This window comes from Glandiceps talaboti, chromosome 7 (genome assembly GCF_964340395.1).
Source record: "Glandiceps talaboti chromosome 7, keGlaTala1.1, whole genome shotgun sequence".
NCBI classification, from domain to species: Eukaryota; Metazoa; Hemichordata; class Enteropneusta; family Spengelidae; genus Glandiceps; species Glandiceps talaboti.
This window is the reverse complement of record NC_135555.1, coordinates 7134897-7152119: the sequence shown is the minus strand read 5'-3', so window position 1 is coordinate 7152119 and position 17223 is coordinate 7134897. Positions and strand designations below refer to the sequence as shown.

At 35.4% G+C, this 17223-nt stretch overlaps 1 protein-coding gene across 1 annotated transcript; it reads left to right on the top strand.

Moving 5' to 3' along the window:
- The first annotated feature begins 391 nt into the window (after window positions 1-391).
- On the top strand, window positions 392-15175 carry LOC144437464 (sucrase-isomaltase, intestinal-like). The gene is made up of 24 exons (XM_078126407.1): window positions 392-543; window positions 1322-1536; window positions 2119-2252; window positions 2659-2807; window positions 3151-3319; window positions 4676-4772; window positions 5196-5308; window positions 5830-5955; window positions 6395-6526; window positions 6772-6882; window positions 7119-7235; window positions 7475-7559; window positions 8377-8494; window positions 8710-8843; window positions 9235-9269; window positions 9821-9937; window positions 10506-10654; window positions 11080-11164; window positions 12368-12424; window positions 12641-12765; window positions 13049-13137; window positions 13711-13760; window positions 14363-14518; window positions 15113-15175. The coding sequence occupies exons 1-24, from the start codon at window positions 392-394 to the stop codon at window positions 15173-15175; spliced, it is 2778 nt and encodes a 925-aa protein (XP_077982533.1).
- Window positions 15176-17223: the final 2048 nt, after the last annotated feature.

The following is a 17223-nucleotide window of genomic DNA, read 5'->3' as shown; positions in this document are numbered from 1 at the left end:
TTTAATGGTGATCGAAAGTGAACTTGGGGAAAATTTCATCAAAAGTTAAGTTTGTATAGCAGAACTTCTTCTCGCATGCAGTAATTGTCGCCAATAATTAAAAACACACCTTGGGTTCAAATTTTAAAAGCATCTTGATGTTGCGTCTACTGGAATATACTGACGGTCGGTGGCGCACATTTCGTGTTTCTACCATGTGTTTCTACGAACATTCCAAATAAAACGTCCACATTGTACGTAACAATTCAGTTAATGTTACTATTTAACAATTCGAGATATATAAATATTGCAATCGATAAATTAGATAAAAAGAGCTGATAATGTCCCAAATTTACGATATCCCACACCTGTCGTTTCTCTAACACTTGAAAATCGTCGCGTCGTATATACAATGGAGAACTCGGTACGATTTGTTACTCTTCTCAGTATATTGTTTCTCTACTTGGGGAAAACTCACCAACAATGTCCATCACCAATTCCCGATGAGTCTCGTGTGGATTGTCACCCCGAAATAAATGCCAGTCCTGAAGCGTGTGAGGCAAGGTAAGTCATGGGGTTCCTATAGTTCCAGAGAGACTTGAGACTACCGACATGTTGACTTAGTTATCTCTGCCCATTCTCATGCAGCGCAGTATACGACTCGCAAATAAAGCAAATCTGAAAACCTTTCCCATAACTTTGTTCAAGAAAAATCTGACCCATTCTAAGTTCAAATCACTGAACATTTTTTTCAAAAAGAGAAGTCAAAATGATATAAACATTTCATCCTTTTAGAATCCAATATGGCAGCTGAATACTGTGTTAACTCGGTATGGGAAAATAAAATATTGCCAGTTTCCTTGAAAACAAGACGACGAACCGTAAAATTCAAAAGGACCAATTGCAAAAACAAACTTTGAAGTTTGAAGAGACTTTAAGAACTTTGATTTTAATGGAAATTGGTCCCCGAGGCACATTCTAGTTCAAACGACATACAGGTTCGATCGGCTTTGTAAGTAGTTTGAGGGGGAATGGCGCATATTTGCTTATTTATCAGAGTTGCTAACCTGTGAACCATCTGGTTTATCAAATTAATCGTCACCACTAAATGATACATCAGTACGAAATATTTTCTAGTGTCGAAACAAAAATGTCTCTGACTAAGGTCAACTCTGAACGAGTATATTTTGTATTTATAACTGATCTAAATTCGGTACATTCCCGTGTCTTGGAGAAGTGTAGATATGTAGAGATAAACAATGACAAGTTGAGAGAAGGCGACAGCAAACGTAGACAGAAAAATAACAATACCTATTTAGTGTACGTGTTATTCCCTCCTCAGAGGTTGCTTGTGGTGTGAGGCTGAGACACCTGGGGCACCATGGTGTATATACGGAACAGCCTGGCAGATACCGTCGGCGGAGAGAATAGATTGTCACCCAGAGCCAAATGCTAATCCAGGAGTTTGCAGTTCAAGGGGATGTATTTGGCGTGAAGACTTCGATTCTGAATCACCCTGGTGTTTTTATCCTCTTGAACGAGGCTACAAAATGATTGGTTTGTAACAAATTCAATTTCAATCAAACTTGGCAAAAATATCAAATGCTATAGGGCACATATCTGTACGTCACATAATTTTGCGACCTTCATCACCTTGCCAAAATCAGTGTCTGCACCTATATAATGAACAGCAAGCTTTTTAAAAGACATTTACTTTGCTATATATAGGCAGTCACTCCTATACCATGCTATTTTCAAGTTCAAATTTATATAAATTTTTCCATAACATCCTCAGAAGTTTTGTACAAACTCGATTCACATAACTTCCTACCCTTATATGCTAACAGTAATACGTTTTCAAGTCAAACAGTCCGTTGCCCTTGCCCTTCATCTTCAAGGTCAAATAGCAAATATTTCAATCCCTTCAGATGTGTTATACACATCTATAGATTCTATTCACCTATATTATATATAAATAAGTAAATGAAAATGGACCTTAAGCTTGTACATCGTACGTGTCTAGTCATGAGTTTAATCATTCACAATGACCTAATATCTCAGGCCGAAATATATCAAATAACTGGTCTACATCAGAATACTTGTCACTTCATTCCCCTTGCCTTCTTCTTATATAAAAAGGTAACCCGGTGGAAACTACTCTGGGGTACAGTGTATCTTTGGAAAAGATTGAGCCATACACACAGCATGGTGATGACGTCATCAACTTGGCATTCGAAGTCGAGTTTCAGACTGACGACAGAGTACGATTTAAGGTATGAATTTATTTTGGATTTTATGATGACGTTACCTTTAAAGTGGCCATATAGATAGGTTATTTTGGATATCGGATTCATAACACAATTTTACAATATGATTTTATCGAAAAAAACCACATGTGAAACAGCCTCAACCAAATCTATGTAAAAACAAATGGGGGATGGGGGTGTTTGTTATATATTGTACGTACAATAACAACGTTGTACAAATTCGTTATTTTACAAAGCTCAAAAATAATCTTTGCTTTTTTATTTACTGTATTTGAAAAAATAGCAAACTGCTCATCAACTGCATGCTTTGTGCTACGGTGTAAGTTCCACCTGCACAGTTCTCACGAATCAACGTTATATAGTTAGGTAAACATGTAGTTCACGTTAGAGAGTTCTTACTTTTATATTACAGTTTTTTGATCCAAGCAATCAACGTTTTGAAGTGCCCATGACGATTTCAGCTCCTGGAGGCAAAGCAAGTAATCCTGACTATGACATCATTTTTGGGACTGATTTCGCGTTTTCCTTCCAAATCATAAGAAAATCAACCGGTACTGTACTGTAAGTTCTCTTTCGTTACTAGCAGGAGTTAAGACACATGTGCTCCATTTGCATAATGCTTAATTAATTCCACTGAATATTGAAGCTTCGATATAATTGTTAGATATGGTGAGAACTGTAAGGACATTAATCACCGTAATTTTTGTAACTCTTGCAACACGTGGTACATGTATGTATGTCACTTGCAATGCTCAGCTTGTCTGACTTCATATACAACAATGGTCACCCCACACTAGTAACCACAAGCCTGTCTTACATGTAACAAATATACCCACATGGCCATGACATGGTTTCACGCACTAAGTTTAATATACCATTCCATGTTCCTATTTTCCTATTTAAGTTTTGATACTTCTCTGGGTGGTTTCCTGTTTTCTGACCAATACATCCAAATTGCTACAAGGTTAGCTTCCAGTTCTCTATTTGGGTTTGGAGAACATGAACACCAAACATTCAAACATGACGTTGATTGGCATGAATATTCTATGTTCGCCAGAGATCAACCACCACAGGTAAATAATACTATTACCAAGACAGCACACATGTTTTGTTTAATCTTATAAAATCTTGTTATTTACACCAATTTAATCAGATTTCTTTTTTAAAACCAGGTCCAAGAATAGAGCTGATTTATTCCCAAATTTGCATTATTAAAATTACTCTTCTCATTCTTAAGAAATATTACGAATTTAAAACAAAGTATGTATGTATGTATGTATGTATGTATGTATGTATGTATGTATGTATGTATGTATGTATGTATGTATGTGTGTGTGTGTGTGTGCGTGTGTGCGTGTGTGTGTGTGTGTGTGTGTGTGTGTGTGTGTGTGTTCTAATTTTGCCATTTCTCAGTGGGCAGTAGAACATGCGCAGAAGAGCATGATTTGATACTAAGTTTAGAATGATTGTGTCCAGTCCATGTTAAAGGTACTCGAGTGGAAACTTCAATTCAACCACTATTGTAGGATATAAGTGTTCGTATTTTTACTGAGTTTATATTCAGGTTATTAAGCGTGGTGTAGGTGAGGTTTTGTATCTCGTTAGGAATAAGTGGAGGCATCTATACCAATTGCCCCAGAAGACGATTTACTACACTATACGACATGTCTCCAAATTTCGGACAGCTCAATATATTTTTGTCAAACTAAATCTTGAAGATACAGATAGTATGTTGTTGGAATATTTATTTGCTTAGCAACCGATATGATATTATATCAATAGTACGATGTTTATTTTATATCTAGACAATGCAAGTTAGTTAATATGTATTGAGATACTTTAGACACCTCATTTGTTAACACACATTATTTAAATACATCGAACCATTATAGTATGGTTAACACATCTGGTGTGTTCTCATGGCCGATTTTCGTTGTCAAGTTAGAACGCGAATGTAATGTGTTTAACCTTAGGAACGACGATGATGGGTACGTGCAAGCAGTCATGCCTTATGACATACACTTATTCAAACCTTGTGATGACATCACACAATACATGTAGAACATGGCAGTGCACACAGGATTATTATTGTGTGTAGGATAATTGACTATTCACTGAAACATGAACCATTAATTAATACCCATACCGATTTACCGATTCGTAATTGTTCACCGGTTCGTAATTTACTTGACTGACTGATTTATTGATTGGTGGAGATATTGATTGATGGAGAGATTGTGTCAATGAATGAATGAATGAATGAATGAGTGAGTGAGTGAGTGAGTGAGTGAGTGAGTGAGTTGTTGTTGTTGTTGTTGTTGTTGTTGTTGTTTCTTTATTACTCCTCAAGAAAGAGAAGATTACATGAACACAAAATCAAAAACTACAAGCATATAACTCAATTAATTAATTTGTTTATTTATTTGTAGCCATATGCCAATATGTACGGAGTACACCCTTACTACATGGTCGTTGAAAATGACTTCAATGCCCACGGTGTTCTGATCTTGAACAGCAATGCCCAAGGTAAGTGATATCGTTACCATGGTTACTAGAGTATACTGTGAACATGAATAAAATTAAAACTTACTCCTTACACAATGGTCATTTTGCGGCTATTAATATACGTGTATCATAAGTACAGTAAGGGTGATTTACAAATAGAGGGCTGAGTGACAGAAACTATTTTTTAACATAGAAAAAGTTGGTTATGATCAAATTAAGAAACATCATTCACAAACCTTACGACTCAATTTACATGGAAACGCTAAAGTACTGAGGATCGAATCATGAGCCTTTAACTTCAGTGTATTTGCCCACCTATAACAAATCAAAGGAACAATATACCAGTTACCTATAAAAAGTGGTCGTGTTGTGTCTAAACTCTGTATATTTGGTTGTGCATTCACTCAGTTTTGCTTATTTTCCAATTTTCCAATTTTGTTGCAGAAATCGATATCCAGCCTGCACCATCTATCACTTACAGAACTATTGGTGGAATACTCGATTTTTACTTATTTCTTGGACCAACTCCAGAAAACGTCGTCCAGCAGTACACCGCTGTAAGTTGTCACATGTTTATTTGAGAATTAAGACTTGCATTTATCATTCACAGTGTGTATGAGTAGGCGCTGGTAAAGCTTGGGGGTCACCGGAATCACGTGTGAAAGAGCAATAGAAATAAAACGATTATTACGACATTCTACACAATAAGGTTCAACCAATTCAATGTAAGTATATTTGCATATATTTTGATCACACAATGTTTTCAGGTACCTCCTGCGATATCTGCAAACGTATATTATTAAGTATTTCCCTCACCCCCACCGCCCCTCCGCGATCAGTAATTGCTAATACAGCTCGTATGCACAGTGTTGAATTCGTACAAGTGTTTACCATAAACTTCACATACATACATACATACATACATACATACATACATACATACATACATACATACATACACACACACACACACACATACACATACATACATACATACATACATACATACATGTAAACACATGGATTCATAAATTATACATTTGTTCACCTTTTAAACAATGTCAATATTGTTTTACAGGCTATCGGCAGAACTTTTATGCCGCCATATTGGAGTTTGGGATTCCAGCTGTCTCGTTATGGTTATGACCATATCGATGTCCTCAAAACAACTGTTGACAGAATGAGAACATATGATATACCACTCGTAAGTACACTTACACCAACATATTTTAATCTTCTGAGTAGTTTCTAGTTTTAATATGTAAGAACGGAAAACACTTTGTGTTGTCTAGTTATTTATGATCCCCATTCATGATATGGAATAGGGAATTATGGGTCATGTCACCAGAACATCTCTAAAGTTGATGGCATCAAGACAGGGATAATATTCATAGCTATTCATTCCAATGCATTCTCATATTTTTGATATATTGATATTTAAGTAAGCCGCAATATCAGCTGATAATATTGCCTATTGCTAAAAATACACAAATGTTCCCCCTACAGACACGTTGTACCCTAGAGCAGTTACCACTGCAGTGCAGTACCTTATACACACGAAATGAAGTGCCAGGTATATAAATAGTAACGTAATGACGTATAAAGTAAAATTATGACGTAGTATATCGTATTGTTTATTGCAGGATGTTCAGTTTGGAGACATAGATTATATGGATCGTTTCATGGACTTTACATACGATAAAGTGAACTATGCAGGTTTACCGGAATACGTGGATCAACTCAAAGAAGAGGGCACCAATTACATCATCATATTGGTAAGTTGAATTTTGCGATCGCAGTGATTTTGTTTCGGTTGGTAAGAAAGTAAAATCAACCCAAAGTTCTTCAGGTGTTCAACTGAGGTTTCACACCAAAGATATGGTATGCAACTTTTACTGTATGTCCATTCTCTTACGGGGTTCCAATAGCGTGGCAGGAAACTGAAACATGATTTAAAACGATCACCCTAACTACGTAAAATGTATTATGAGTAATATGTTACGTCACAATTCTTTCCCAGGACCCGTGTATTATGATGGAACCCCCTGGCTCATACCCGGCCTATGATCTTGGCAATGAAATGGACGTCTGGGTGAAGGCCGCTGATGGCACTACCCCGGTTGTTGGAAAAGTAAGCTTGAACAGGTCTCTGAAAAGAACAGATTTTTAAGTCTCTTGATTTACTTGTTGGTGTTTAGTTTCAATGTGATGGCCAACAAGCTTATTAGAAATCATAATAAAGTTGTCCGGTGTTAAATATTTGTTTCCAAAAGGATTGTGGACACTTACAATAATGTTGTGAAATTAGGTTAACTTACAATCATTTCATCTCAACACTTACGATATATGACCTATGATCTTGCCTAGGTGTGGCCCCCAGAAGAGGTAGTATTCCCTGACTATACCCATCCCAATGCTACGAAGTGGTGGGTAGACCAATGTTTGGAATTCCATGACGTCATTGACTATGATGGACTTTGGATTGTAAGTATTTGGGGCCAATATTTACACTGTAAAAAACGTTTGCTGGGGTAAAATGGAAGTGATTTTTGACGACAGTTCGAAAATGCTACTAGAAATATTTTACAATAGTGAAATTAATTCTAGAACCCCCCCCCCAAAAAAAAACAAAAAAAAACAGTATTTGCCTTAGTTTCTATAACATTCTCACAAGAATCTGAGACATGCATACTTACATGCATACTTTCTCTTATATCTTCCAGGACATGAACGAGGTTGCCAATTTTTACAATGGAGAATTAAATGGCTGTGCTGCCAATAGGCTTGACAACCCGCCATACAAAACAAGTATTGCATATCTTAAAATCGCATTTACTGTGTGACGTCATACTCACGTGACGTCAATTATTCATAGACCTTGAAAAGTGTCATCCTATATGTTGCCACGTGCTATTGGTTTAGTACGCCCCTATAGTGTTTTATTTGATTTCATACAGCTAAACGTGTGTCTTATCTGTGAAAGTTATCTTTGTGTGACTAACAACCAGTCAACAAGGTTTTACCTTCTTTCCGTATTTTTGGAATTTTCAAAAGAACCATGATTAACAAAAGACAGGCCACAAAGAACACGCAAAACTTTGTGAGTTGTCAAATACTGCACTAATACTAACGGAAAATATTGTTGATTTTTGAATAGCGCTTAAAATGGTCAAACTATACAAAAATCTGATACACGACGAAAAACGCCCGCGCAGCGGAAACAAAAATCTAACACAAAAACAATAAAGCAAAAAAGTAAAAACAACCAACCACGTTTCGCATTATGACAATACCATTAGATAATAACTTGAATGAGAAGACAAAAGCAACAAAGAAAACATTATCAACACGAACATCGAGGCTAATGAAAAGACATAGATTGACATTTGTCACATTCCTCTTTGGTGTAAAGAAAGCATCATCTTATGTCATGATACTAGTTTGGCCCGGGTTCACAACTCAGTAATTATTCGTAACTACTTCAGAAGGCGTACATAACTACTTAGCTCAGTATACAATAAACTTCATTATCACATATTTTCAAACACTGATCAACGAACTCCATACGAACTGCTGCCTGGGTATTTCTGATAATCGGCGATTTGGTTTGAATTATTTTTCACAGGGGCCTGGGGACAGACACTGTCGGACAAAACCATATGTATGGAACATAAACAGTTCCTTGGTTATCATTATGATGTACACAATCTGTATGGATGGAGTGAAGGACAACCATCTCTGGAGTGAGTTGACATTTTCTATTTAAAAAATATAGTATGTGATAAAATGTAACAGTTAAAAGCAAATTTAGTAGTTAAGCAAAACTTTGACAGTAAAACTATCTATATACCAATTCCTTCTAACATTGTTCAAGTTTATCAAGCGGGTATTCGATATGTGTTTGAAACCAAAGAATCATTGCTAACTATCTTTTTTTCTTCAAATTAACATTTTACAGAGCTGCACGAACTGTGACTGGTAAACGAAGTATAGTTATATCTAGATCAACTTACCCTGGTATGAATAGTTATGCTGGACATTGGCTTGGTGATAATTTTAGTAATTGGCCAAATATGCATTATTCGATTATAGGTAAATATATCATATACTGCAACTTCATAAACATGAAACACATATACGAATTATGGGCATACAACAATATCATTGCAATTAATTTTCTGATAATATGTATTATCCTCGTGTGATGTTAATTACCATTTTGAATAAGAAATGTTTATAATGGGGAGACACGAGCTGAGTTATACCCTGGGGAGGGGAGAGGGGATTAGAGAAATGTTTGCTGCGCACATTAATATGTATTATGATTCGAGGACATAATATATATATATATATATATATATATATATATATATATATATATATATATATATATATATATATACACATATACATATACATATACATATACGTATACACATACATGTAACGATCTTAAATCATGGTATTTTCTTTACCTCTGTAGGAATGCTGGATTTTAATATTTTTGGAATTCCTTACGTAAGTCAATGTTATGTCTCTGTTCTTGATCCATAAATTCCTCAATTGCACATAGAAGATAAATAATCCAACAGTAAATCTAAGTGTAACAAAAACATTTTTTAACATAATTTAGCTTAAAATATTAAATTCATATATGAATATAGATATGTCTTCCTTTCTTTCTCGATAAGTAAAATCATATAAACATCAGAAATAATATCATGACTGTTGTATTAGCCACGTTCTGTTTTAGATATTATAGCATTGATGCAATGGCACATATATCCCAACTGTGCCAAGATTAGCCACAACTATGTAAATCAGTGACGTTCCATCCTTTCTTTGAAGACATACTTTCATGATGTGTTTACATCCAAGAAAATGGCGTTAAAACACACTTAGTCTGGCACAAGGTTCTACTTTTGCAGGGAATCCTATACCCCTTCTCATTCACACAGAATGTGTTTTACTTACTACGTATAAACTCGTCATCTCTCACATATGTTTCATAGTCTTAGGACATAAATCATATAGAGTAACTAAAGTGTACATATTGTATCTGATATTAGATCGGTGCAGACATCTGTGGCTTTATTGATGATACTGAATATGAACTGTGTCTAAGATGGCATCTATTAGGGGCTTTTTACCCCTTTTCACGAAACCACAACGGATACGGTTATATGGTCAGTCTTGTACATATACATATTCTATCTATATTCACCATTTTGTTCTAAACTTCCCATACTTGACATTTCATTAAGTTTTATTCAGTTACGAAATACCATTTACACTTTACTTGTAACACTATGCTTATGATAATGCAATTATATTCATCACACATCTAACAGTACCCGAGTAAATATATTAGCCAAAATTTTATTCCCCGAGCGAGGAATCGCCGACATGAAATTGATCATACAAGGCCATAAGTGCTCGTTTCCAATCCTAACTCTGTGTCTGTTTTATAACTTGTTGTTAGTGTGTATTATTGATGGCAGATTAATAATTTTGGATAAAATATTCTATAATATCGATTACACAATGTAAGAAAATACGTTAATGCACTGAGTTGTTTTCTAATCTTTGCTGAATCGATGAGCAATCATTGTTCACACACATATTAGATACACAAACTATAAGCTTAATAATTAAGTTCACTCCAATAAGCCTAACAATGTCAATGACACGTGTACATGTACACAGACCTTATGCCAAACATAGACGTCTTTGTGCTGTACTTCGTTGCTATAGGAACAAGATCCGGGTTTCTTCGGTGAAGAGTTTGCTGATGCTACCAGAGAAGTGTTGCATGTTCGATACACATTGTTGCCCTATCTGTACACTTTGTTTCACAAAGCTCATATTGATGGCTCAACTGTCATCCGACCTATGATGCACGAGTAAGTACATAATTATAAATATATACTGTGTAGTAGACCAGATACCAGTGTAACTTCGAATTCCTCTTATTCTTTGTTTGTGTGTTTAACGTTAACAGTGTAAGCTTAAGGTTAGTTTTAACTTGAAACTCAAAGCTCTAGCATTATAACATCATCCAATCCAATTTTTAGTGACTTTTTAGGAATTTAAACAAAATGGACAATCACAATCCGTGACACATAGCGTCCAACATTTCTGAAACTGTAATAATACGTAAGCCATAAATCAAAAGAACGCTTTAGCTATTACTACAAATAATAAAGTTTTTTCAAAATAAATTACGATGATTGTCCCAGATTCTCACTTTAAAGTGGCCATATGGATGATAACTTTGGATTTAGTTTGGATTTTTTTTTTTACAATGGACCGTCTTTGTTGTTCGTAGGTTTATAACAGATCTCCAAACCCAGGATATCCACAGACAATTTTTATGGGGACCAGCCTTGCTGATATCACCTGTACTCAACAAGGTACGAATGTCATGGTATGATTGGTAACCTCATATCTTGTAACTTGAAGTGTAAAACCGATACCGTGCTCGTCCTCATGGCACAATTTGATATATTTGTAATTGTTTCAATCCAGCGGTAGGCAACAAAAACTTCATACCTTACAAAACCGCTCCAGCAGTACATTCCGTGCAGCAAATATTTTGCTCCTTTTCAGTAACTCGCCTTCTCAACACTCCACGAGTATAGTGACAAAATCCGTTAGGGAGAACGATATTCTCCTATACAGGTCTTACATTTCCTTTCAATCTCTGCAACTCCACCTCTAAAATGTCATTTCTCTGTCACTCACTAAATACGTACCTCTTTACAAAACGTTGAACTTATAGGGGCACATTTGTTTTCATGTGTATTTATACATGTTTCCATGTTCGATCTCTTAGTATGTAACTATTCCTTTCAGTACAGACCCTCGAGCTTCTGAATCGCTTGCAGAAACAGGAGAATTATACTAGTACATCTACTCTATAAAGGATGTATAAAAATGTAAAAGTGATTCAAGGTCTTGTGACGTGTACGCCATTTGAACTCAAGCTAATGAAACACGTTTATATCTTGAATGATTTATAGATTCATAGATTCATAGATGCATTCTGACTTTAGGCCTATCTTTCCTCTACTAGCACTGTGCTAACTTAGTCACGAGGTTCCTCTGTGCCACAGTCTCTATATAGTGAAGTTGCAATAGTCATACCACATGAATATAATCACAGTTCAAGGGTTGGTTTTCCCACAGTTTATTTAGACGACTTTCAAACATCCATACAGTTGATGATGATACCACATTGGTTGCCAATTTGTTCTCTACCTTAACTGATCTATTTACAAATGCATATTAGAATGAGATCAAGTGAAGGACCGGTACCATCAATCTAACTTATTTTCAGCAATATACTGCATACAACTTTCCCTAAGCTTCATAACTAATAAATTGTTTCACAACCAGCATCAGGTTTTACTCTAGTGATATGTCAAGTGCCAACTTAGTATTCATGTCCGAGATTGTGTACCTTCTTCAGATCTGTATCTTTTTATATATATTCTATTTTATTGTATGTACACTGGCTGTTTCTCGATAAATGGCTTATTATGAAAGAGATGATCATGTTCAAGTTTGTCAACCCTTGCACCTGGTATTTTTTATTTCGTTTTTTCTTTCTTCAGGGTATGACCACGGTCAGTGCTTACTTTCCAAACGCAAGATGGTACGACTATTATACAGTAAGTGATGCGATATTTCATTTTTGCGATCAAAATACTACAATATGTCACGCTAGGAGAACGCTCATTTAATCAGACTCATTTCTCTGACAGATACTTTTACTGTCCACCTTTATTTATCAGCATCGTACCACAACGATAAGCCACTGAACAGGATGTTTCATTAAAGACTGTATTTTCACTATGTATATTCAATAATTCACATTACATTTGCAGGGACAAGAAATGACAGCTCGCCAACGTTTTGAAGTACTGAGTGCACCATTAGATTATATACCACTTCACATACGAGGTGGATATATTTTACCGACCCAGAAGCCCGGTAATTCAACCATGTTTACGTAAGTTGTAAATCAATATCGGAATATTAATGTAAGTTATACAAAACTAGGAAATCTGTTTTACATAACGACCGCATATATATCACTTTAACTTATGTATGTACATTTTATGTATGTACATTAACTTATGTATGTACATTTTGTATTGCTGGTGTATTGGCGCAGTTTCATTTGATGTGCCCACTTGATGTATTCAGTGCTATTTATTAAAAATCTGATATAGTATATTTAAACTTTCTAGGTACAATGTTCATGTATTTCTTTTGTCTTTTTTTCCATTTAGACGAACCCATCCGATGGGTTTGATTGTTGCATTAGACGACATTGAAGAAGCTTCGGGTGACCTATTCTGGGATGACGGTGATTCTATCGGTAGCCATAATATTGTTTTGCAACAAGAATAACATTTCGTGTAATTTCACGTCATACAAATTGCTTGTGATCTCTTTCACATAACTCTTACTATATATCACCATATTAATCAGTGTCCTTCTACACTAGTATACTCAATTATGGTCTGCGATTGCCTAAAGACCTTCTTGATGAATGAATATTTACAGAAATGTATGACAAACTGACAATCGCAAGTACCCTGGGTGGCTTTCTTTCTTTCACTCTTAAACATCGCTCCGACAAACATTTTTAAATCACTTGTAGATTTCTTTACATTTTTCTGTACAGATATTACTATCATTGATGATTTCGACTATTATATTGTATGTCAAGCAATTATTGTCGCAACTGTTTCAACAATAGCGTCAAAATAGAGAGTAGAAAATGTGTTTGTTTGTTTAATTTCAAAATAGGTATGTTTTCATAAGTGGATAACGTAATTCATCTCGTCAGACACGCTGTTAGTTGTCATCATTTCTATTGGTAGATTGACGATTTGAAATTCCCCCAATTACTTCTTGTACTGTTTGATTGTTGTTTGTTTTCTTACAGACACCTTTGAGGGAGGTGATTATTTCTTCGAGGAGTTTATTGCGACAAAGGTTTGTTAATTGTCATTTTGTAAATGTTGAACATAATTTTGACATGTTGATAACTTGTTTGGGGAGTACTGGATCATTGCTGTTTCTGTGTACACATAGTAGCCACAACATAAACAATACCAAAACATATTTGAAATACGTATTATTAAATACGGAGTGAATAGCAACTTTAACTTCCGCAATTCTTAGATGACGTCACTAGCAAAGGGCGATATCGTTTTTATTTCCTTATCCATATGATTACATAATTGTGATTTAGTTTTCCGCTTGGCAAATTTCCACCTACCCATAACGTTCGACCCAGATTTTTCCAGGATAAAATTAGACTTGGTCTCTTACTGGTCCTGCCAAAGCAAAACTGTCAGTCTTAGATTTGTCAAGCCTCAAATTTGATTTAAATTCAGTCTTGCTTTGTTAAATTCGACCTTGTCGATCGTGCTTATCCTAAATTTCTATTTGGCCTTACCAGGCCTAAAAGACGACCAGGGCTTGTCAGCACAACCATGTTCCATTCCACAGGAACAATTTACCTTAATAAAACTACGAGTGATAGAATACTGAACCAGACACGAAATAGTAAAGTTACTGATTTTGTTTTCTAGGATAGTCTGACAGGAACCATACAGCATAGTGGTTACATGGGCATCAGTACACTAGAGTGGGGTACCATCCGGGTATTCGGTGTGCCCGTAGAGGTGGTGTCTGTGACGATCAATGGAGGAGGACATGTTGACTTCACCTACGATTTAACCACTTCGGTAAGATATAAATATGATTAAACTTGTTAAGAATATGATCGATATAGATGTAGGTTCTAATAGCTCCCATATGAGGGGAGATGTTGAGATATCGATTTGCCTGCCCGTCTGTCTGTCTGTCTGTCTGTCATCAATAAATAAAATCGCATGACTTGATGATTTGTGTTGTGTTGTTACTTTTTGCAATTTATACACAAAAGGCTGAAATAAACTACTGAATAACCCAATTTTTACCACCAAGGTAATGTTAGACAACAATTTTATCAATGATGGTGGGTGGATATATTAAAAAAAATATCATTACATATATGATGGTACAAAGCTCTCAAACAGAGTACTTTTTGCGGTTAGTAAAGTCCTCCTTTACGAATGGGTACGCCAGCTTCTGCCTTGAGAAGATGCGTAATGCTTTAAGTCTTTAGACCAATCCTTTGATCTTGGAAATTAAATAAAAGACATCTCATTATCACTTTAGTGCGACTTCTATTTACTGCCATCATTTTGAGGGATGTTATAAAATACTAAAAATATAACTACATGACACGAAATGGTTCTAATTGTTAGATTCTATATTATTATGTTCATTATTTCCAGGAGTTGACAATACGAAATGCTAACGTCGCAGTCGATGCAGACCTAACAGTGACTTGGCTGTGATCCACAACAACAACTACTAACTGCAAATAGATCAAACACATAAAGGGGAGATTGTTTGCTAAAGATGTTATTGCCATCAACTTTTATGAAACTGAAAATAAGATATGAATAAATAATTAATTACGTAACCAGTATATGTTTATAATATGCATGCCTAGCTGATGATGATGATGATGATGATGATGATGATGATGATGATGATGATGATGATGGTGATGGTGATGGTGATGGTGATAAAAGGTGGCGGTAGCGGTGGTGGTGAGGTTATAATAAGGTTTTTATTGTTGGCAATAACGTGTGGTATTGCACAAGCGTATGATAGCAAAGCAAATGAATGCACCAACTCAAACAAATCAAAATCTGTCCTGTGTTGCTAGAACAAAGACACTAAAACTAAACTACAACAACTGAAACAAGCTCCGTCACCGTCCCCATAAAAAGTGATAAACTCTCCTTCCTCGATAAATCGTTGACTCTAACTTTTAGATAAAACATTTCTATTATATTCCTAGACACGCCAATCTTGAATGTGCAAGTGTTAAATGTCGGAAGGCATTCACTGTCAAAGAGATGGCGGAAGGCAGTTTATGTCTGTGTTTTGTTTCGTGACGTTTGGTACCATATTCAAAAGAGAATGCTGGTGTTTTCCATATGGTGAAAATGTGAAAGGAAATGATATTCAAGACATGGAATCAAACATGCCGAGTTAAATACACATCATGATTTTCTTCGAGCTGAATTTCGCATAACAGTGACATACTGTAAGCTTAGAAATAATAGGTTTTAAAATAAGACGAAGTGAAAAAAAACCACAGACCAAACCCATATATTTGGAGCTCACTAACGGCAAAACACCAAAACATATAAGGAGTAGACAGTTTGTTATTTTACGCACTAGAAGTGATTTGTAAATAAACCTAGGTAAACATAAGTAATCACATAGAATCACAGGTATACACATGTACGTAATTTGCCTATGCATGGCGATATTTCAATATATGGAGAAGTGACAGACAGTCCATAGGCTGGACATGGGGCATAGGCTGGACATGATGTAGTGACCATGGGTTTCTCTGGTTTGTGTACAAATCAATTCCTTATGTACTATTTGTTGCTTATAACACACAGCCAAAACGCCGTATTTATTAATAGTCCTTTCAGCATCTCATAGTCAAATTGGTTTGACTGAATTTCGTTTGATAGTAAGATAGGTGTTCACATGTGTCTTGTGTCAATGGGTACAATTTTGTGGTACTCAAAAGTGAACAACATTGCAGAATTTTGCCAGTTCTTGGTTCTAGCATTTACTCGGAATGCAGAAGGAACATGAGGTTTACGATCCTCTGATGGTTGGATATCTTGGACTATCGACTTTTCGACACCGAATAAGTGCCAATAATGTTCTCCTAAATGCCCTGTTATAGATTACGTAGATAATAAAGTTGTATACGGTACTGAAAGTAGCAGATGATATTTTGGTCATGTTTTCCGCAGACATGGCTTCTGTGCTGACATCTTTGGCGGTGATTTGCTGTGGAGACATACAAAGAGGTTCAATCATAAAAGTAATACATAACGTATAATTTCTGCAACGCGCTGCAATTTACGTAATTAACTTACTTTCTATTACTTTCTATTACTTTCCTTTTTATCTTAGACAATGGATAACCATTTCAAATGATATAATAGTGAAAGACTTCCTGATAACAAATTGTCACCGATTTAATATATGTTATTGAGAGTACTGCTCCAGAGGGAGCAATGACTGTTGTCTCCTTATTTCGATTATATATTAGTCGACATACAATGTATGAATCTAGATAAAATGACCATATGAATGGTTATTGGGCACTTACTTTGGATTTTTAATTTATAAAGCAATTTTATCATGCTTTCCTACTTAAAAAATCAATGTGAAAAATTGTGAAACAACATGAACCAAATCTGTCTTTGTAACTCAATACATTGCCAAAGGCTAAACAATGAATGTGTAAAATGTTTGTTATTGTAGGAAGCCATGTTAAAATTGTTTTATAAAATTCAAAATC